General features: G+C 40.4%; 1 protein-coding gene across 1 annotated transcript in view; it reads left to right on the top strand.

The window, feature by feature from the left end:
* The window catches only part of FGD6 (FYVE, RhoGEF and PH domain containing 6), a 169,090-nt gene that overhangs the window by 108,855 nt on the left and 36,568 nt on the right, over positions 1–23,667 (top strand). The window contains exons 6-8 of the mRNA XM_072655602.1: positions 1,390–1,541; positions 3,736–3,892; positions 8,532–8,619. Coding sequence (XP_072511703.1) covers positions 1,390–1,541; positions 3,736–3,892; positions 8,532–8,619 — 397 coding nt within the window. The remainder of the gene's footprint in view (positions 1–1,389; positions 1,542–3,735; positions 3,893–8,531; positions 8,620–23,667) is intronic.

The following is a 23,667-nucleotide window of genomic DNA, read 5'->3' as shown; positions in this document are numbered from 1 at the left end:
GTGGCAAAATCCAACACCAGGTCTCTGTATACTTCCTTTTCCACCTTTGTAAAACCTCTGAAGGCACCTTGGCACAGCAGATAGAGCACTGGGCTTGGAATCAGGAAGACTTGAATTCAAATCCCACCTTCCATACTTATTAGCTGTTTGACCCTGGGCAAGTCACACTCTCAGCCAGTTTCATCATCTGTAAAACAGGGAAAATAATAGCATGTGAGGGCAGCTGAGTGGTGCAGTGGATAGAGTACTGGGCCTGAAGTCAAGAAGACTGGTCTCCCTGAGTTCAAAATCTGGCCTCAGGCAACTTGCTAGTTGTGTGACCCTGGCAAGTCACTGAACTCTGTTTGCCTCCATTTCTTCATCTATAAAATGAGCTGGAGAAGGAAATGGCCAATTCCTCCAGTATCTTTTCCAAGAAAACCCCCAGTGGGGTCACAGAGAGTCAGACACCACTGAAATAACTCAACAACAGCCAAAATAGCACCTACTTTACAGAGTTGTGGAAATTTTAAAAATGACTTGCCCGAGGTCACACTACTAGTATGTGTTAGAGATGGCACTTGAACCCAGGCTTTCCTAATACCCTTCACCAATATGAATCAACAACTCACCCATACCATAAAATCTCAAAGATCTGCATAGAGCAGTGAGGTAGCTATCTACCCAGTCATTCACTCACAGTCAGAATTTGAACCCTGGCTTTCCTGGTCTCTTTTGCTGATTCTCTCATCACCTTATTAGCACAGTAAGCGGCTTCTGCTTAAGTGCTATGATGTTAATCCATTGGGTTCTTGCTAGAGGTATGTCAACCCAAAAGCTGTGGTTCATTTAAAACCCAAATGAAAAATTCCAAGAGGAAAGAAGGATATTTGTTCTGTAGATATGCTGGTTAACAGAACATTAAGCTAATAAAACTAGATAGATATCATCTGCTGCCCTACCTTTTAAACTGATAGGAATAATCTCATTAAGAATCCAAGTTACAATGGTTCTTAAAGACATTCTAACCCTTTAAAATGGAACAGAGCTTAAATCATCGAATTCAAGCATCAAATGGTCTCTCCCTCCAATACCTAGTTCCCTGACTTTGCAAACCTCTCTGGACCTGACTTTTTTTGAATCTAAAATAATAATAATAAATGATCTGTAAATCATCATAACAGTAGGCACTAGGTAGTTTCTGAGCTCCCTTTCAGCTCTTGATCTGTGGCCCTTCATCGCTGGTGTTATTCTTGGTTTGCAGCATTGCAGAGGACTCTATTGGGCTTCAGGATGTCAGACAGCAGGGTGGGGTGAGGACAAGGAAGTGTGCCTTTGCAACCTGGCTCTTGCTTTCCACTTCTGAGTGTTGTGTATATACATTTTTTTTCCTCTTCTGAACTCTGGCAGGATTTCCGGGATGCAGTAGCCCAGGCCTCCAGGCAGTTTGGAAAGCCAGTGATTGAGGACAGAATCCTGAATCAAATCCTGTACTACTTGCCTCAGCTGTATGAACTCAATCGAGATCTCCTGAAAGAATTGGAAGAAAGGATGCTGAACTGGTAAGAAGAAAAAAAAGAATGCTGAGTGGAACCCAGAGTTGGTTTATAATGTGAACCTCGGAGGAAGACACTAAAAGTGACCCATGATGAATGTAACCTATTTCTTTAAAAAATTGTTTAAATTGCACTTTTATGTTTTCAGTCAAGGACAATTCCCTCCCTCCTATGTCTTTTCTACTCCATTCCTTTGAAAAAAAAAATCTGTAACAAATGTGAGGTCAGGTAAAATGGCTTGCCCCATTGACCATATCCAGTGCATCCTGTGTAGATCACCTTTCTTTGAGATGGAATAGGTAGCATGTTTCATTAAAAGACCTATGGAATCGTCGTTGGTTAGAGTTCTAAAGTCTTTCAGAGTTGTTTCTCTTTATAATAACAATGTTATTGTATAAATTTTTCTGCTCACTCTACTCTGCATCAGTTCATACAAGTCTTCCCAGGTTTCTCTGAAAGCGGTCCGCTTCATTGTTACTTGTAGCATTACGTAGTATTTGTAATAGTATAGCACAAAGACTGTGACCTATTTTTAAAGAGAAATTCCTTGGCTGGGTCCTTAAAGTTAATTTTAATATCTCTGATTTGTCTCTAGCTACATGTGGACTTGACAGGTGGATTTGTGGTAGCTGAATGTGAAAGCTTTGGTGACCAGGTCCAGTTACCATTGTTATCAATTTGTTTTAGCTTCAGTCTAAGAGGTAGCTTAACGTAAGGCTTGGAATCCAAAAGATTCTCACAGGTGATCTTGTGACCTCTGGTGAGTCATTAAAACTGGCATATACCCACAGCTGTCAGTCATTAAGCAGTTATCAAGGGCCTACTCTGTGCCAGGTGTTGTGCCAAGCGCTGGGGACACAAAAAAGAGACAGAAGACAATCCCTGCCCTTGAGGAGCTTGTGGTCATCAATCAATCAGTAAATATTTATTTAAAATACTTCCTATGTGCCAAGCATTATGCTAAGTGCCAAGGATACAAAAAAAGACAAATGACAGACCCTACTCTGAAAGAACTCACAATCTAATGGAGAAAACAAGCAAACTAGTCAATCAGTAAGCATTCATTGAGTACCTACTGTATGCCACGCACTCTGAAGCACCTGGTTGTGGTTGTAGTTTGTCCTTCGTTCTCGAAGAAGACTGTGACATGACTTGAAAGTGAATTGGATTTAAGTGAGGCAAGGCTATGCAAAGGCACCAGCCTCACTCTCTCCTCCAGGACCATCTGGTTGCAATGGCCATATATTGATCAGGGTGACTGGAGATGGCCCAGGATGCAGTGGGAGACCTTGGCCGTTTTAAGCTAAGGTGTTTCCAAGGTCTCACTATAAATGAGGCAAGCTCTGGATACAAATATGTACAGACAAGCTTTGTACAAGATAAATAGGAAATAATTAACAGAGCGAAGATACTACAGCAGCTCCAGAAAACTTTGTTTAAAAAAAAAAAAAGAAAAATTCCAATTCACCATGGCGATCTGCTTTCAGTTACTGATTTCCCATCAAGACCCCATTGAGGCAGCATGGTACAGTGAAAAGAAAAATGAATTAGAAGTCAGAGGATGTGGGTTCTGATGATTACTTCAACAAGTCACTAAAGCACCCCATGCCTCAGTTTTTTGCTCTGTCAAATTAGGGCATTGGACTAGATGAACTCTAAGGTCTTTTTCAGTTCTAGATCTCAGATCTTATAATCCTCAGATGGAGGACATTGAGAGCAAATCATTGACCACTGGATAAATGTTTATCCTTCAGTTGTGTTGATTCAGGTGAGCAAGACCATTATTTCACCAATCAGAACTGTCAGCAGTAGCCTGGCTTTGAGACTGAGGCTTTGAGGGATGATATTAATGGTGACTAGATGCTGATAGAATTAGAGGTGGCAGTGTGGCACAAGCTCCATGGGTTGCTTTCAAAGGATCTGAGTTCAAGTGTTGGCCTTATTAACTCTGTGATATTAGATAGGTCACTTAAGGTTCCCCTTAAAACAGATGATTTTTGCAAACCTGAAAGCACTGTATCAATGCCTTTATTAATTAATTATTGTTATTATTATTAGTTCACTCTCTGAAATTCTACTTTGTTTTCCTCCACAATCCTATACTAAAATGCAGTGAAATATTTTGTGAATGAATTCAGTAGTTTCATATTGGAGCCAGATGAACATGTCTCTGTCTTTGGTCTTGTCTCTTTTCATTTAGGATTGAGCAGCAGAGAATTGCCGATATATTTGTAAAGAAGGGGCCATACCTAAAAATGTATTCCACATACATAAAAGAGTTCGACAAGAATGTAGCTCTCCTGGATGAGCAGTGTAAAAAGAATCCTGGCTTTGCCACTGTGGTTAAAGATTTTGAGGTATGCCTTACATTCCCTTCCCTGTGACCTCCCCACAATACATACTTTCTCTCTCTCTCTCTCTCTCTCTCTCTCTCTCTCTCTCTCTCTCTCTCTCTCTCTCTCTCTCTCTCTCTCTCTCCCCCCCCCCTTCTTCCCTCTGTGTCTCTCTTTCTCTCCCTCTTTTTGTCTCTGTCACACACACACACACACACACACACACACACACACACACACACACACACACACACACACACACACACACACACACACACACCTCTCCCTCAGTGCAAGGAAAACCAGTTAATAAAACCCATCAATACAGACAGCATCTATATCATACTGTAGGATGAATCAGAGAAATGCCAAGAAAAAGATTACATTAACTGGTACAAAGTGAAGTAAGCAGAACCAGGAAAACCCATCATATACCCAATGACCACCTCAGAGTAAATGGAAAATATAATCAAACATAATCAAAATTTTGCAAAGTCATATAGAGATCAATGTTGGCTCCAAAAAAGAGATGTCAGAAGATACCTTTCCTCTACTCCTTTGCAGGTCTGGGAGGGCTTCAGGGGTAGAATTTACAGATGTGGAATATTGCATAAAATGTCAGAAGTTTCCCATGTGTTGATCAGTTTTGCTAAATTCCCCTCCCTCCTTTTTCCTTTTTCTTTTTAAAAATCACTTCTTTGTAAAAAGGGATGGCTCTCAGGAGAGAGGAGAGGGAGAACTGCAAAAACAAATCCAGATAACTTAAAAATAATACATCAATAAGATAAAAATCTATTTTAAAAGATTCTTCCCTCTTAGTGAGCAAGCTTTCTGCTGAGAGGAGGGAAATATGTTTAATCATGGAGTAATCTCGGGAATCAAGATTGGTCAGTTGATTTCATCTGATTTCTGATGTTTCCTTGTAGTATTCTTGCTTACAGTTTTAAAATCACAGTATATGTTGTCTTGATTCTGCATTCCTTGCTCTGCACCTGATCATACAAGTCTTCCCTTGATTCTCTAAATTCCTCATATTTATCATTTCTTAAGATGCAGTGATATTTCATTCTCTAGGGAGATAGAGCATTCATTAAGGGCCTACTGTGTGCAGTCTATAAACACTTATTAATCACCTACTGTGTTCTAGGCACTGTGCTAACAAAAAGAGACAAAAGGCAGTCTCTGCCCTCAAGGAGTTTATAATCTAATAGAACTATTCTAGGCACATTATGCTCAAAGATGACTTTTTTTAACAAAAAATTCTTACCATTTTGCAATTCTGAATGGAAAAAGATCATTTGTTTTACCCATCACTACTCTGTATTTACTTTTTATTTCTAAAAAATGTATTCTGCATATACCTATATACATACTTCTTATTTCCACAGTTATAGGTTTTTTTTTTTTGAGAGTAGGGACTATTTCATTCTTTGTATTTGTATCTCTAGATCCCATCTAAGTGCCCTGCATGCAGTAGACAGTTAATAAATGCTTGTTGATTCATGACTGCTAGGTTTGTTTTTTTAAAAGAAAAGTTTATTTTTTAAAAATGTAGTAATAAGTTATTATAGCATATTCCTATGCCCACCTACATCCGGGTCTGCCTTCATTCTTTAAATATTTACTATGGGGATGCCAACTCAGATGACTAGTTTTAAAGTGATATAAGGCTTTTGAAAGTTACATTAAGTTTTTTCTATCAGAGAGCCCAGTTAAAAGACCTTTGCTACTTCAAGGTGGAAGGTGATGAGCCTGACCCTAAATGGCTATGTGATGGCTATGTGAGAAGAGGCTGGAGAGGAGAGATATTGGGGAGGTAGAGTAAGCAAGATTTGATGATTGATTGGATAGGTGGGGAGTTGAAAATAATGTCAAGGTCATGAATCCAAGACTAGAAGAATGGTGGCCCCTTCCACATAGAAAGAGGAATGGTCTTGGGAGGAAAAGGTAACAAGTTCTGTTTTTGCCATGTTTTCTTAGATGAGTCTAGGATGGCCAATTTGAAATGTCCATTGGGCAATTGATCTCAAGGGCCCAAAGCTCAGGAGAGAGATGGTAATTAAGCCTGTGGAAGCTAATAAGTCATTCAAAGAGCAAAGTCTGGGGGTTCTAGGACAGGTCTTTGAAGAGCACCCATAGTTAGGACATAGGATCTAGATAATAAACTAGCAAAGGAGACTGAGAAAGTCAAGCAGGAGGAGAACCAGGGGAGAGTAATATCATGAAAGCCCAGAGAGAAGAGCATTGAGTTAGGAGGAGGATGGTCAGCGTTGTGACCTCTAGGAGAGAAGGCAAGAAGGATGAGAACTGAAAAAAGATGACCAGATATGGAAGTCAGTTGAACACTGCTCACTTTGAACGGAATTGTTGCATTTGAGCAATGAGACTGAAAGCCACATCTGAGGGAGAGATATAGAAATGGAGTTGGTGAGTATAGACAAGTTGGTTTTTGTTTTGTTTGTTTTAGGAATTTTCCTGATTAAGGGAGGAGAAATATCTAGGACATTATAATAAAATAAGATGTGTTTTTGTCTTAGAGTTTGATAAGGAGCTTCTTTCCTGTTTCACTTTTTAGGTGAACAGTGGGTCTTTGAGCTTTGTGATTAGAAATGCAAAGATTTGTAAGTCTTAATATGCTTCTGGTTTCTTGGGATATAGAGTACAGCAAGAAGCTTTACATGTGAAGATCATTTCTCATCTTTTTCCCCTAATTTCCCACCCCTTCAAATTTTTCTCCTTTAAAAATAGAGAGTTGATTTTGGCTACTGGAAAAATCCTGACTCAGATTTCAACACTACCAAATGACCTCTTCTGTGACCCTGAGAGTGTTAGCTTTCTCGATTACTCAATTTCCTCAGTGGTGAAATCGGGGCATTGTTGGCAGGATGCCTTTCCCAAGGCTAAACAGCTTGGATAAAAGGTTCTATGCTCTTTTGAACGTGTAATGTTTTTATATTACATTATCTTAATTAGGTCCTCAGCAGGTACAAGTATGAGAGGTAGCGTGTGAAAAAGGGGATTTGAATCAAAAAGATCTGAGTCCAAATCCTACCTGTCTGGGCCTCAGTTTTTTTGTCTGTTAAATGAGATAATTGGACTAGCTAATCTGTGAGGCCCCTTCCAGCTCCAAATATAGGATGGATTGCATAAATAGGGCACTTATCCCTAGTTTTTGCCTCTTTCCTTTCTCTTCCTCTCTTCCTTCAGGGTCTGAGTCAGTTGCCTCTTCTAAGCTTCTTTGGCGTTTCTCCTTCCTCAAGTCTTTCATTGTGTTTGCCGTAGACCCAGTCTTCTTCCCTGCCTGCTCTGCCTTTTTTCATGCTGTAACATTTTGCTGTCTGCTAAATTGTAAGCTTTCTGAGCACAGGTGGTGTTTGTGTCATCATCCCCACCACTGCCTTATACTCAATTGCAAGGCAATGTGAGTAGAGCAGAAGTCACCATGACCTGGGCTCCAGAGGGTTGGCATTTTGACATGTTTAGCATGAATTCACATGTGTAATTGATTTCATGTTGCTTGCCTTCTTGATAGGTGGAGGAAGGGAGAGAGTTTGGAACTAGAAATCCTAAAAAAAATGAATGTTAAAATGAGTAAAACATTAAAAAATAAATATTTGCTGAATTGAAGACCTGTTTTTAGAAAAGGGAGGCCACCTAATCATTCAGATAATTCAGGGCAGTTCTTGTACATGCATTTCATTTTGATTTGTTGTGGTTTTTTGAAATTGCCCTGCCAACAAAAATATTCACCCACCCACATTCTATCTGTCTTCTTATATTGGGGGTGGGATTTTGTAGCCATACTCTCAAGTGATATTCTTCATGCTTGTGGGTAACCAGCCAACTGAAAAGCTACTTTTAGAGTCTTATGTAATTTTGGCAGCACTTCTGCCTTCATTATTTGAATGACTGGGACCATAGGTTCATCTAGTCCAGCCTCCTTCATCTGACCCATGAATTCCATTGTTGGGAATATATCCTATAAAGTGTGATCAGGAACAGGTAAAGTGGTTTATCCCAGGAATTTTAGTGGCCTAAATGGGGTTCAGTCCCAGATCCTGTGACTTTTACCTTTCCACTGTGTTTAAGATTTGCAAAGTTTAAATGACCATATTGTAAAGTTAAGTACAAACTCTAAAGTTCCTGAGTCTCAGTGGCTTTACTTGGGGCACCCTGTTCTTGGAGGGATATTTATGTTCTTGGAGTAATTTGCATTTGGAGGAAGTGAGTAAAGGAATCTCGAGAAACCTAAAGACATCCAGAGAGTTGTCTGGAACTCCCATTGTAGCCATCAAAGCCTGGAATACTGTGGTTGACTCTGGGACTTGGTACCTTTTTCCTGTGCAAAAAAGGAAGTGATCAAAAAACTAGGGAACCACACCCCCTCTCACCCTCCAGCTTGACTCAGTGAGTGGAGACGCCTACATTCATTGGGCATATGTGGAAAGAAACGGGCTGAGCCGCCCATCTGGCCTCCGATCATCTCTATTAGAGTAACAGCTGTTCGTTAAAACAAAAACATGTCCACACATTTGCAAGCGGATGCCCTGGCTGGGGCTGCAGGCCATTTACAAAGTTTAGCTTCTCTCACTTTCCCATCTGGTTTCTTTGGCTCTTGGGGTTGGTTGATACTTATCTTGGCTTGGTTGGCTTTTTTTTACAGATGAGCCCGAGGTGCGCTAACCTGGCAATAAAGCATTACCTGCTCAAGCCTGTCCAGAGGATCCCCCAGTACAGGCTGCTCCTGACAGGTACCATTGCCTTCTCCTGTACCTTTACCTGCTGCTTCCATCCCTCAATCCAGTCCCCAATTCTAGTGCCTTCCTTTCTCATCCTTATCGCCTACTGAACTTGTTTATAACTTGTTTGTATATAACCGTTTGCTTCTTGTCTCTTCCATTAGACTGTGCTCTCCTTGAGGGAAGGGATTGCCTTTTGCCTTTTTTTAATACCCTTAGAGCTTAGCACATGTGCCTGACACATACATAGTAGGCTTTTAATAAATGTTTATTGACTGACAAATATTTTAAATTATACTTTTACATCTTAAGAAATCAGCAAAAATCTTTTCTATCTTCTACCTTTCCCTCCTAATGAAGAATGAAAGAAAAACACAACCCCTATTACACACATGTATAATCAAGCAAAACAAATTTCCACATTGGCCACATCCAAAAAAAGTGTCATTCTACATTCAGGATCTTTAATCTCTCTTCCTCTGGAGCTGGAGGCATGTTTCATCATGAATCCTCTGGGATTCTGATTTGTGATTATGTTAATACTAATTCTTTTAAAGTCTTTTTCCTTACTATATTTTCTTCATAACACACTTAAGAGACACTCTAACTTAAAAAAAAAGATTCTGAGGCAGCTAGAGTCAGGAGGACCTGAGTTCAAATCCTGTCTCAGACACTTGACACTTACTAGCTGTGTGACCTTGGGCAAGTCACTTTACCCCAATTGCCTTACCTTTCCCTCCAAAAAAAAAAATATTTAATATGAACCACCAATAAAACTAATCAAACATACTCTGCAGCTGTTTATATTTAAATACAGAAATTTCAGAGGGAAGGGAATAAGTAAGCAAGCATTTATTAAGCACCTACTGTATTCCAGGCACTGTGCTAAAGGCCAAAATATAAAATCTCCTAACTTTATAGCCACCCCCCCCCCACCAGGATTCTTTATCCATTCTTTCTCCTTCCTTCACTTCCCCTCTTATGTGTTTGTAATTAGTGTCGTAGGAGATCACACACCTAGGGTCCCTGAGGCCATGTAGTTTCTAGGGGTTCTTTTTTTTTTTATTATGTGAAGGACACCTTTGATAGGTCAGGGAGGCTTCATATTCCTGTGGGCTGTCTGTTCCTTAAATTCATTATTGAAGGAAATGCAAAATCTTAGATGTCAATAAAATTTTCCCACCCACTTTCCCAAACCCCTTTAAAATAATCCTGGACCCCAGAATAAAAGCCCCAACCTAATTTGACTCCTGAATTTTACATATGGGGAAACTGAGGTAAGGGACAATTAAGTGATTTGATGGTCATCTAGGCAGTTAGTGTGGAGGCTGGGATTTGAACCCAGATCTGCTGATCTCCTCAGCCAGTGTTCTTTCCAGTGGATCACGTTTGATCTGCAGCATTTTGAAATTAGGCACAAAGATTATCATAAAGTTATTTCTGTTCCTCCTACTTATTCAACTTCAGTGGATTTATGACAGTCTGTTACACCCGTCTACCACAGTTTCTTTTACTACCACCCTATTGTGTTAGACTTTTGGGTTTCGTGTGTGTGTGTGTGTGTGTGTGTGTGTGTGTGTGTGATTGCAAATAATTATGTTTTGAAATTTTTTCAACATGAAAGCTGTTGGGTTATATGTTTTGTTTTTTGGTGTTGGTATCCTTTTCAGGGCCTTTCCCCCACCAACAGAATTGGCGATTCAAGGTCTCTCTCTCCTTACTTCATTCTAGCAACCACTGTGCCTTATAAAGATGTCTTCAAGGAGAGGAGCTCCTAAAGCCTTTTTAATTCCTGAACCTCTTTGGCAGAATCTGGTTAAGCCTAGGGGCCCCTTCTTGGAATCATGTTTTTAAATGTGGAGGACCTGGCTAGTGGATAGAGTGCCAGGCCTGGAGTGAGGCTGTTTAGCCAGGCAACTATGTCTGTTTCAGGTATATGTTGGCCTAGATCAAGGGGTGATCATCTTTTTTGTTCAGACTCCTTGAGTAGTCTGGTAGAATTATTAGAATAACATTTTTAAATGTGTAAAAGCAATAATAATAATTAATAACTAATATTATTGGAATAGCTAATATTTTCATAGTACCTGCTGTGTGCCAAGCACTGTGGTAAGTGCTTTACAATTTTTATTTCATTTGATCTTCACAACAACTCTGGGAGGTAGGTGCTGCTGTTATTATCCCCATTTTACAGAAGACAAAACTGAGACAAACAGAAGCTAAGTGACTTTCTCAAGGTCATGCAGCTACTAAGTCTCTGAAGTCAGATTTGAATTCATATACATAGGATTAAAGGGCAGCTAGTTGGAACACTGGATAGAGTACCATGCCTGAAGTCAGGGAGTTGTTGAGTTATTTCATTTATGTCCGACTCTTCATTCTCTTTGATTTTTCAGGGCTCATGGCAGAGATACTGGAGTGGTTTGCCATTTATTTCCTTCTGCTGCTCATTTTACAGATGAAGTCCCTGAGGCAAATAGGGTTAAGTAACTTGCCCAGGGTCACGTAGCTATTAACTGTCCTTATTTGAACTCAGGTTCAGACATTTCCCTCACATGTCTGGCTCTTTGTGACCCAATCTGGAGTTTTCTTGGCAATGATGCTGGAGTGGTTTGTCACTTCCTTCTCCAGAGTCAAGAAGACCTGAGTGCAAATGCAGCCTCAGACACTTACTAGCTGTGTGCCCCTGGGCAAGTTAGTCAACTGTTTGCCTTAGTTTCTGCTTCTGTAAAATGAGCTAAAGAGGGAAAGGGCAGACCACTTCTGTATCTTTGCCAAGAAAATCTCAAATAGGGTCACGGAGAGTCAGACATGACTGAAATGACTGAGCAAAAAATTATACTCAACTGTCAATATAATGACACAGGAAAAAAATGGAATTATGTAATACTTCAGAGGGAAACGCCCCCTCAGAGGTTGCTATTGCTTGGACCTCATTTGTTCCAGATACCACTGCTCATGTCCAGGAAATTCTGATGAAGGAAACTTGAGACGAAGAGGGTAGTTCCTTCCCAACCAGAATTTCAGAGTTTGATGGGACCTCAGAGGCTTGAGATCTGGAGTGGGGAGGGAGGACCTTTCTTAACCTGTGGTCCATGGATTGATAGCAGAAAATCTTTGAACTTGCATGGGAGAAAAAGTATATCTTTATTTGAATTAGTTTCCATTTTAATACTGTTGTTGTTGAGTTGTATCCGACTCTTTGTGACCCCATTTGGGGAAGAGATCCTGGAGTGGTTTACCATTTCCTTTTCTAGCTTACTATATAGATGGGGAAACTGAAGCAAACAGGGTAAAGTGACTTGCCCAGGGTCACACAGCTAGGAAGTGTCTGAGGCTGAATTTGAACCCAGGAAGATGAGTCTTCCTGACCCCAGGGCCAGCAGTCTGTCCACTGCACCACCTAGCTGTCCCTGTTGAGTATGATCTCATTGAAAATCTCAGCTGTGTTATTAAAGTAGGTGAGTACTGGAAAGCAGGGTCTGGGAGGAAACAAAGCAATCCGTTTCCTGATTAATTAGGGGCTACAGGTCTGCCAGGAGTGCACATTAAAAGTCAAACAGCTGGTGGGAGAGTCAGCCCCCCTCCATGGTAGGACCTGATTGCCCCAGGTGGGCCAGACGCTTATCGACATTTTTCCTTCTCCCTTAGACCAACGTAAACAGGGAGCTTGGGGACAATGCTCCCCTGAACTGTCCAGTCTCTGCTGGTCCCCTGCTGGCATTGACTTAAAATCCACAGAACAGAAGGAAATGACAAGCCATGGGTTGTGTTTTTGCAAGATAATTTCAAAGATCCAATTGTAAACCTGTGATGGATGGCCTGGGCTGTTTCCACAGCTGTGGAATCGAGTCAGGTTATTAGTGGCAGAAGAGGGCTTTGCTTTCAGACGTGAAAGAGGCCCGAGCAAGGTTCTGAAAATTTGATGTAAAAATATTTTTCTTAAAACCAAAGCTGATCCAAGCACTAAATTGTTATAGTTCAAGATTCATGCTGAGGTTACTCAGTACTTCTTCTTCTTTTTCTCAACTTTTTTAAAAATAAAAAAACTAGAAACTTTTAAAATTGAATATTAAAAATTGCCTTTACATGTAACTAGGAAAAAATAAAATATTATTTTAAAAAAAGAAAAAATATAGCTTTCTTTAAAAAAAAAAGTCTTCTAAAACACAAGGGAGAATTTGGATGGGTTGGGATTTGTCATCATCATCTCTCCCCAGCCCCAACTGGGAATCTCATCAGCCTAGAGATGGTTTATACCTCATCAGTGCCCTCACTTTCTTCTGCCTCTCTGGAGGGCAGAGCAAAATACATAGCCTCGCTGTATAGAGAGCGCAAATGCCCAGCCATCTCTTCCTTTGTTGCTGACTACTCTGCTTGGTTTCAGTCCTGCCACCATGATCATCGTCATGCCCTTGCGAGGGGCACCCTCCTAAACCTCCTCATCCCATTTTCAGCTTCCTTTTTTGTATTTTCTCCCTACATTAAAATGTAAGCTCTTTCCAGGGAGACCCACCATTTTTTTCCTTATTTGTATCCCTAGTGCTCAGCACAGTGTCTGGCACATAGTAGGCAGTGTGTGTGTGTGTGTGTGTGTGTGTGTGTGTGTGTGTGTGTGTGTGTGTGTGTGTGTGTTTGTGTACAAAATAAAAATAGAAGTCAATAAATATCTGCGTGAGATTTTGAACTTGGGGTCTTCCTGATTGCCTCAGTCACTTACTAACTGTGTGACCCTGGGCAAGTCACTTAAAAGTAACACAGTGGATAGAGTGCTGGGCCTAGAGTCAGGAAGATCTGAGTTCAGATGTATCCTCAGTGTAACCCTGGGTAAGTCACTTCACCCTGTTTGCCTCCATTTCCTCATCTGTCAAATGAGCTGGAGAAGGAAATGTCAAACCACTCCAGGACTGGATCATGAAAAATTGGACACAACAACTTCCTGACCCCGCGTCCAGTGCTACCGTCTTGCTACCAGTTTGCCATCTCTAGTCGTCCTGATCTGTATCTGGCCACTGAACCCAGATGATTCAGGAGGAGAAAGTGAAGCTGGTCTCCCTCACTTCCATCCAGATTCACTTGCAAGTCATGGCATCACTTCCCTGATGTCATGGTCCTCTTCCAGAATGAAGGACAAACAACTACAAGATGGGAAAAATAATAGCCCCTACTTCCATGGATTGTTGTGATGATACAATGAGATAATATTGAAATCACTTCTTGAAGACAAAGGACCATCAACTTCAGTGATGTATTTATTGAGGTATTTAACTGCAATGGAAAGGGCACTTTATCCACTCTCATCTCATCATCAAGGATTCTTAATCTTGAGTCCCTGAACTATAAAAATTATTATAAATTTTTTATTTTATAAATTTATGTATTTTTATAAATAATAATATTATGAAAGTAAATGTTAGAGAATAGGTATTCATTAAATGCCTATTATGTAAAAGACTCTGTGCTAGCCCTGGGGATACAAAGAAAGTCAATACACAATTTCTACCCTCAAGAACCCTCCATTCTAATGGGGGCAACAGTATGGAAACAGCCACGTGAAAAACAAAATAGGATAAAATCAGAGATGATCAATAGTGGGAAATGTAATTGGTTTCCTCTGTTATGTTATGTATTTTATTTTATGGGTTTAAAAACATGACTGAGACATCCAAATGCTTCACCAAAGGGATCCAGGGACAAATTAAAGGTAAAGAATCCCTGGATTTCATCCAGCCTTCTCATTTGACATGGAGTGATGATAACTTTCTCTAGTTCACACATCTGGACAGTATCGGAGTTAGAACTCAAATCTAGGCCCTCTCTCTAACTGCCAGTCCCTCATTCCCCCAACCCCCATTCTCTCCTCTATATCTTACTCTAGCTAGATTTAAAAAAATAACCAACAACTTGTGTTAGGTAGGTTCAGAAAATTCTCCCAGACTTCAGAAATAGTGAGGTGCAGCAGGATGTTCTCAGAAAAGCATCCAGCTTTGAGAAAAGCTGGGTTGTGATCCCAGCTTTGCCACTTAGCACTTTTGTGACCCAGAGGCAGTTTCTTTTTTGCCTTCCATGGTCTCTCTTTTTTTTTTTTTCCCATCAGTAAAGATCTTGATATCTTCCTACCTGTAAGAAATTTTTTTAAGTGCATCATAAACTGTAAAACTCTCTATATGTGTAGAAGACATGTAAGCACCCATCAGTCGCACTGCATATCATCCCACTTACCCAGATGTGTCATGTCAGTGACACAACTATTGACCACATTTGTAGCTTGCTTAAGGGGAGTATCTGTCTTGGGCGTTTATTTTCTAGAGCAAAATTCTCATTTTGAAACTCTTGCCCCAGGTTGGGTTGGGAAGCCTGTTCTGTTGCTGACCTTAAAATGACACTCACTTATTATTGTAGGGGAAAGACTTTAAAAGCTTCCACACAGGTTCCAATTGTGCATGTTGTTATTCAAATGAATTAATTAGACACAGTGTCTGCCCTCCAGTAACTTAGCTCTTGCAAGAACAAGGCTAAAAGTATTCATGTAATGCATGGCAATCTCAGGCCCTTTTGTTATAGTGGCAGTTATCAATAAAATTAGTAATATTAAAATATTAATGCCACTTTGGAATGTTGAAACACATAAACATGATTAATATAACTGCTGCTAGTAGCTAGAGTTTAATTTTGAGCTTTATATATATATATTGAGCTTTTAAGTGTGCAGAGCACTTTACAGATTATTGTCTTTGGTCCTTGCAACAGTACTGGAAGGTGGCTGCTTTTATCCGACCTTTACACATGAAATAGCCTGAGGTAGATGTTAACTGATTGCCAATGGCAGGAGCCACTGTCTGAGGCGGGATATGAAGTCCAGTCTTCCGGACTTTAGGTCCAGCCGATAGAAGTAGCCCCTTTGAAGAGCTAGCATATTGTTTCTCTCTCTGTCTCTCTGTCTCTCTCTCTCTCCTTCCCTCTCCCTCTCCCTCTCCCCTCCCCCCATCCCCCCTTTCTCATTCTCCTTCCCTTCCTCCCTCACTCCTCCCTTCTCTTTCTTTCCCTTTCCCTCTCCATCTCCCCCTTTCTCCCCTTCTTTTCTCCTCTCTCTTCCTCCTTTTCCTTCTCCTCCACTTCTCTTTCCCTCTCTCCTCCTTACTTTTCCTCTTCTCTCTCTCTGCCCACCCCTCCCTCCTCCTTTCTCTTTCTTTCCCTTCCCCCTTCTCTCTTTTCCTCTCTCTCTTTTTCCCTCCCTCCCTTCCCCCTCCTTCCTTCTTCTTTTCCCTTCCCCTTTCTCTCTCCCCCTCTTCCATTCTTTCTTTCCCTTCCTCATTTTTTCTCTCCCTCTGCCCTTCTCTTTCTTTCCCTTCCCCCTTCTCTCTTTTCCTCTCTCTTTCCCTCCCTCCCTTCCCCCTCCTCCCTTCTTCCTTTCCCTTCCCCTTTCTCTCTCCCCCTCTTCCATTCTTTCTTTCCCTTCCTCGTTTTCTCTCTCCCTCTGCCCTTCTCTTTCTTTCCCTTCCCCCTTCTCTCTTTTCCTCTCTCTCTTTCCCTCCCTCCCTTCCCCCTCCTCCCTTCTTCCTTTCCCTTCCCCTTTCTCTCTCCCCCTCTTCCATTCTTTCTTTCCCTTCCTGGTTTTCTCTCTTCCTCTGCCCTTCTCTTTCTTTCCCTCTCCCCATCTCTCTCCCTTTCCCTTCACCTTTTTCTTCTTCTCTCCTCCCCCCTTTCTCCCTCCCTTCCCCAGTCTCTCCTTTCCCCTCTCTGCCCCTCTCAGCTTCCTGCTATTTCCCCAAATGTTTTCTCCCACACAACACAGAGCCTTGCACATAATGATCATAATGACTGACATTTGTGCAATGCTTTAAGCTTTCCAAAGCTCTTTATGTGTATTTATTCATCAGAGTCTCCCAGTAACCCTGTGGCTTGGGAGGGACAATAGCAGCACCTAAGTCAGCTGAGCAAACTGAGGCTTGGAGAGATTGAATGACTTGCCTAGGGTCTACGCAGCAGGATTCCTAATTCAGTCACCATTCTATCCACTATATAAAATGCCAGGGTTCCCAAGTATTATTGCCTTTAATAATTTGTGCCCAATAAATGTTTAATAAAATTTAATTGCAACAGGCATTATTTCATACACCCAAAAAAAGAGGAAAAGGGGCTTGGTGCCCATATAAGAACCTTAGAGGAAACAGAATAAAACAATAATATCAAGAATATGAAATAACAATAATGTTTAAATGGCAGAAATTTAAATCTAAAAATAAGTGGAAAACCTAACAAAAATTATTATGATTTATTTTTAAAGCAAAAGATTTAAAAATGTCTAAAGACACAAAAAATTTTTTAAGGTCACTTCACATATGGCCAGTCAAGACTCAATACTGGGTCAGTGGGAGAACTGGTCCCTAAAAAAAAAAAAAAATCCCAATTTGCATATTTGTTTAAGGAATCAGACCCTAAATCTGGGACTCAAAAGTTATAATAAGAACAGTAACAGGAAGCCAAGATCCCCTGTATATAGCCTAGGGAGTCCTTGGTACTATGAGTTTTCACCAAGGCTTCCGCTTATGGATGATGGTTTCCAAGTAGCTTTTATTTCTCCCTTTCCCCCTTCTCTACATGTGCATTGGGAAGATTGTAAAGAGGCCATTTCATGATAAAGATAATTTGCTTTTTATTGTAATCTTTGGAATCATTGATGAAATGAACCTGCCATCCTCAGGAGGTCACATTCCTCTTGGACATCATCTGAGATCATGTAGGGTATTTTCAAAGTACATTGACCCTCTTTGCTTGGCTTCTGAGCTCTGAGAGGGTCTTCCAGCAAAATGCAATCCAAGAAACTTTGACTCCTTTATCTTAAACTGAAATGATAATTGCTAACATTTATATTGCCCTTTAAGGTTTAAAAAGCACTTTAAAAATACTATCTCCTCTTATCCTCCCAGTATCCCTGGCAGGTAACTGCTGTCACCCCTGTTTTACACATGCGAAAGCTGAGGCAGATGTTAAGTGATTTGCCCATTGTCAGACATTAAGTGCCCAGTGTCAGAGAGCTAGTCATTGTCTGAGGCTGGATTTGAACTTGGTTATTCTGGATTTCTGGTCTGTTTCTCCATCCAGGGATCTCGTAGCTGCCAGTTTAAGACCAAGACTGTGAGTGAGCTGAGGATAGACCAGCATGTGGTTTGCTCAAGCTGGATAAAAAGTAGCTTTCAGGTTCAACACTTGTCACTATGGTTTTAGCAGCCAAAAACTGGCCAGAGTGAATTAGGGTGGATCTTCAAGACCAGAACTTAAGAACCAGATACAGGGGAATCCTAGGATTATGTATATGCCCTAAAAAGAGCATGAACAGAAGCAGTAAATTCACAGGTTTAGCTCTGTATAGGTCTTTGGAGATCATTGCGTCTAACACCTTCATTTTACAGATAATGAAACTGAGGACCAGAGAGGCAGTCAGTAGGTCCATCAATAAGCACTTATTAAACACCTACTGTAAACAGTCCCTGCACTCAAGAAGATAATATTCTAATATTAGAATTAAAAAAATCTAATTTAATTTTTCCAGTTAAGAGAAATAACTTTTCTCTATCCCACCATTACCCAGGTTGAAAAAGAAAGAAAAACCAAACTTAGAACAGATCCCCACATTGCCGTCTCAATGTGCACCAAGTGCATCATCCCTCTAGAGGTGGATCCATCATGCTTCATCATCCATCTTCTAACATGAAATAGCAATGCCATCATCAAGGACAAACAATTTTGAAAGACCTAGGGCAATCATGAGTCTGTTCAGTCATTTCAGTCACATCTGACTATATTTGGGATTTTCTTGGCAGAGACACTGGAGTGGTTCTCCATTTCCTTCTGCAGCTCATTTTACAGATGAGGAAACCGAGGCAAAAAGGTTAAGTGACTTGCCCAGGGTCATACTAGTAAGTGTGTAGTCTGAGGCTGAATTTGAACTCAGGTCTTCCTGATTCTGGGCCCAGTGATCTATCCACTGAACCACCTAGCTGCCAACCACGAATTCCAGAGGGGCTTAAATTCAGTAGCTTACTTAAAGTCAGACACCTATTAAGTAGAAAGGCCGGCATCTGAACCTAGGTCCTCTGACTTCAAATCTCACCCTCCATTGTACTGCATTGCCCTCCCCCGCCCCCCACCCCTTGTAACATTAAACTTCTCATCTTCTATGAACCAATTGGGGTTCAAAGCTGTTTGTCTTTTATGATGCTGGAAAATTGCCAAGTTAGCCTTTTGTTAAATGAATGATTTTTTTTTTTACAGCAGTAGAAAAATAACCCTCTTGATTCTTGGTCAGGTAAAACAAAATTTTAAAATTCCTTTTGTAAATAAACATCTTCCTCATCTAAAATTGGTCTTTAAATAAAAAGTCATTTAATTTTTGATTATGTGGGGATCAGGTGATTTCTTTGATCTTGTTCAAACTGTTTATGTTAAGTTTAAGGATGCTTTAGAAGCATATTATATTACCTTTTCCTGTAGGCTGAGAGGCTATTAACTCATTCTAGGCTTTCAGAAGTCTAACATTTCCCATGTTTGTGGAAAATGGGATACTGGAACCATCTGTTAGAACTCTTCTTGAAGACAGAGGTCTTAGTGATGACCAGAGGCTGATAAACAGACGGGGAATAATAAGTATAAGACAAATATTACTGTAGTCTTTTCCAGTTGCCAAATTAATTAGTGCTTTAGAGAACCCTCGGGGAAAAAAACAGACATGTGAGTTTAGGGGTGTTTGTTTTTAAAGCTTGTACACTGAACCTCACAATAGCGCATGATTTGCTTAGAGACTCTATGATCGGGGGTGTATGTTGGGTATGACTTGGACTCCAAAGAATTTTAGTTATTGAAGTCCCCTCAAAACTTTAATGTAAAACCCAAAGGGCAGGTGTTAAGACTTTTTCAGGTGTTTCGTTAATTCTCTGTTTTCAGAGTACTCAGATGGATCTGGGACCTTCTCTAGTTGGGTATTCTGTTCATTAGTGTAGATTGCAGCCCATCTGTGCTTGCCTATCTTGTGTTACCCATGGTCTTGAGTAAATTCTCCCCAGGGTGGACCCGTCCCTTGATCCAGGAGCCTTATTCTCTTTTTCTTGTCACTATGAGGATACCAGTGGAGTCTATGTACTGGCCATTGGTTAACTTTCACTGTTACTGTAGGAGGTAGTAGGGTACAGGGCAAAGAATAAACCTGAATCCTTCCTATAACATTATCTCTGTGACCTTGGGCAAATCACTCTATGATCCTCCCTTTTCTTATGTGTAAAATGATGAGCCCCTGGGACGGGGCCCTTTCAGTTCTGGACCTGTGGTTCACATGCTCAACCTATCTTCTTTGCTAAATTGTACATTTTTTTAAAAAAATTCTTTATTCTAGTTTTTTTTTTCCCTCTTCCTTTTTAATGTTTTGCAACATACTCACTCATGCTCACTATGTGCCTTTCCTTTGCCCTCTGGTAATGCTTATTTTTAATTCTTTAGTAGATGAGACTTTTTGTTAATCATAGACATATAAATACTTTGCCCTCTAGTAATGCTTTTAAAAGATTCTTTAGTAGATCAGACTTTTTGTGATTCATACACATATAACTCATGTCAATAGAATATTGGTATTAAAAAGATGAACCTTTTTTTCAAAGAGAAATTTGGGATCCCTAAAGTACCTTTATAGTTTCTGAAAAGCAATGTAATACACTTATTCCTACTATTCAAATTAGATAACATCTGCAAAGTGCTATATAAATATTAGTTATTGTTATTATTAATTATTCCGTTCTTGTCCTAACTCATTTCCCATTTGGAGTGTCTGTGTGAAACTCAGAATTTCGATGGATGAGTCTACTTTGATGTCAATATAGCTATGAAGCAGTGAGTTACTCATCGGTATTAATTGACTTTTCTCCATTTGTTCCCTTCCGGTAGGCATGGCTTTACTATACAGACCATAAACTGCATACCACCTGCGTTTTGTCTGACTTTCCTACAGAGCCACCCTCTCTCCTCCTTCCAGGTGTAAGATTTGACCTAGATTTCATGCACCGAGCGAGATACTCAGACCAGGCTGTCAGGACTTGCCTAGCAGAAACAGAAGAGTCCTTGATTGCTAGAGATTTCCCCTTGTCATGTTTGTCAGAATCATGTGAAGTCTCCCGGAAATAATCCAGTCAGTGACAGCACTTCAGCTCATGTGTAGTTTCTGTTTGTTTATACTTTTTTGGGGAGTATCAAAATGTGCTCATCACTATCAAACCAAAGGATTAATTCCAATAAGCCTGTTAATTCAGGATGATTAATGTCAGGTAAGGTCTTAATCATTGGGTTTGAATGGCCTAGGATCTCTTCAGTCTGTTATTGAGTGTTTTCTAAAGGCACCTTTTACAGTAGAAAAAAATACATTTAGAAAAAAACACACTATTCTCACTCAGTTGACAGCTACAGTTTCATGGTGAAATTAAGCTTCTTAGAGAGAGGCTACAGGCTCCTACCAAAGATAGTTTGGCTAAGTCAAGCCAACTCTTTGTTTGTTGAACAAGCATTAGGCATGTGCTGTTAGGTTTCCAAATGGTTGGGTCAATTTCCCAACATCTTGCAGTTTGTGAATAACAAAGCTGGGCACAAGACTTAAGTGTTCAGACCTCCCTAGCCCAGCCACCTTGCTGCATGTAATGAATGTACATTACCTTTTCTAGCTTGTTATCATATGGGTAGATGTTTTAAGTTGTTGAGAATTTGTCTTTGAGCCAAAAAATTTGAAAGGTAGTTTGACACAGTAGATGGAGCTCTAGACTCAGAGTCAGAAAGATTTGTGTTCAAATTCTTTCAGAAACACCTTTTATGTGACCTTGGACAAGTCGCTATCAGTGTGAACCCCAGTTTCCTCAACTGTAAAATGAAGGTGATATACTAGATGGCTTTTGAGGTCCCTTCCAACTCTGTATCTTTGATCCTATCTGTGTGATCCTATTTTTACTTCCCTGAGCCTCAGTTTCCCCATCTGTAAATGAAGTAGTTGAACTAGATGTCCTCTAAAGTTCCTTCCAGCTTTAGATCTTTGATGCTACAATTGGGCTAACAGGAGGGAAGGAGAAAACAAGCATTGATTAAGTGCCTACTATATGCCAGCCACGGTACTACCCTGACAATTGAGTTGATGACTGTGGCTCTCTACACCTGTGGATTCTCAGGTTCTGTTTGAGGCAAAAAAGACCCAATTTATCCCTACTCTGAGACCCTGCTGCTTGATTTAGGTTCAGGTTAATTGAGATCCTTGTTTGTTCTCCTGCAAATCAACTTTTCTTTATCAAGGTTTCCCCCTGGTGGCCAGAGATTAAATTTTGGGGAAATCAATCCCAGCTATATTTTTTCCCTTTCCCTTTTCTTTTCTCTTTATTCTCAAGAATTTTTTTTTAAGGTCAGGTTTTTTCTTTGTAAATCCTAGTCACCATAACCTTTGGAGTTTCCCATTTGTCACTTCTTGAAAAGTAATCAAACAGGTTTGATCTAATGAAACCAGCCACTACTCAAGACTTCGAGAAACTGGTCTGGCAAATTGGGTTGACTATGCCACACCTCCCCCATTTGCCTTGTGAAATCTCTTGGCTAGACTCCTTGGTCGTGAATGCATCCTGGGAGCTGGGCTTCATGACACATTGAGGAGTGTCTCGAGTTCCCTCCCAAGTTTCACCAAAGACTCAAGACCAATTGTTCACAACTGCTGGTTTCCCTGCTGCTCCCAACTGACTCAGACTAACGTTCCAACTTCTGATCTTCCTTCCCAGGTCATGTGTTCTGATAGCATACTGACAGCAGAGTGGGCACAAGTGTCATACCAATGTGACACTGGTGCCCACAGTGGCATCTGAGCATTGTTAATGAGTGAGAAAGTTCCATAAGACTTTCTCCTGTGAACTCTTTCAGGATCCAAAGAAATAATCACACAAATAAATAAAAACCCTCATGGGCTTCATCAGCCCAATAGAAATATTAGCTATTGTTAATAACTTTTGTTACTCAGCATGAAGTCGACACAGAAACCAAAGAAAAACAAGGAAGATTGAGATGTGGCGAGGACAGAGAGAGAGAGAGAGAGAGAGAGAGAGCGCTTCTACACAAAAAAGTACAAGATGAGGAATGGTCTGACCATGAGAGGTTGAGCAATAGAAAAGAGACTGCTTTCGACCTGGCAGGGAGCCAGAACCACAGGGATTTGGAGAGATTCAGCCACAAATGTGGCTGGAAGCCAAGGAGAGAAAGATGAAGTCTTTTTGTACATCTTCCCTCTATCCCTCTTGCTACTTGAGATAACATGACTTGGTGGAGAAAAGGGGCAAAGAGAATAGAATTAGAAAGATAATTTCAAAGTAAAATTATAAAAAAATTTTTTTTCTTTTCACTGGACACACATGGTCCACCTAATGCTAGAAGACCAGGATTCAAATCCTAGCTTTTACATTTACTGCTTGTATAATACTTATCTTCTCTGGACCTCATTTTCCTCATCTGTAAAATGGGGAGGACAGGAAGAGAAAGGAATGAGCATTTATTAAACATCTACTATGTCCCAGTCTCTTTGCTAGGCACTTTACAAACATTGTCTTATTTGTTCCTCGCAAGAACCCTGTGAGGTAGGTGCTATTATTATCATCCTTAATTTGTTTTTGAGGAAACTGAGGCAGACAGAAGTTAATTGAGTAGTAGCAGTAATCAAGATAATAAGTGCCCAAGGCTGGATTTGAATGCAGGTCTTCCTGACTCTAGACCTGTTGCTCTGTCCACTAGATCTCAGGTTCACAGATCTAGAACTGAAAAGGGTCAGGTATCACTTGTTTGACCCCTCTCATTTTATAGATGAGGAAACTGTGGCCATTTCATGCTGATCCTTTCCATCTCTAACTCTATGATCCCATTTCCAGTTTACTCATTAAAAGATTGATTATTTAATCCACATGCAGACTGGTTGGGATCCTAACATCATAAATTTAGACCCTTAGAGACCGTGATCCACCTCATTTTAGAGATGAAAAACCTGAGTAACAATGAGATTAAGTG

The sequence above is a fragment of the Notamacropus eugenii genome, chromosome 3 (assembly GCF_028372415.1).
Source record: "Notamacropus eugenii isolate mMacEug1 chromosome 3, mMacEug1.pri_v2, whole genome shotgun sequence".
NCBI classification, from domain to species: domain Eukaryota; kingdom Metazoa; phylum Chordata; class Mammalia; order Diprotodontia; family Macropodidae; genus Notamacropus; species Notamacropus eugenii.
This window is presented reverse-complemented; position numbering and strand designations above follow the sequence as displayed.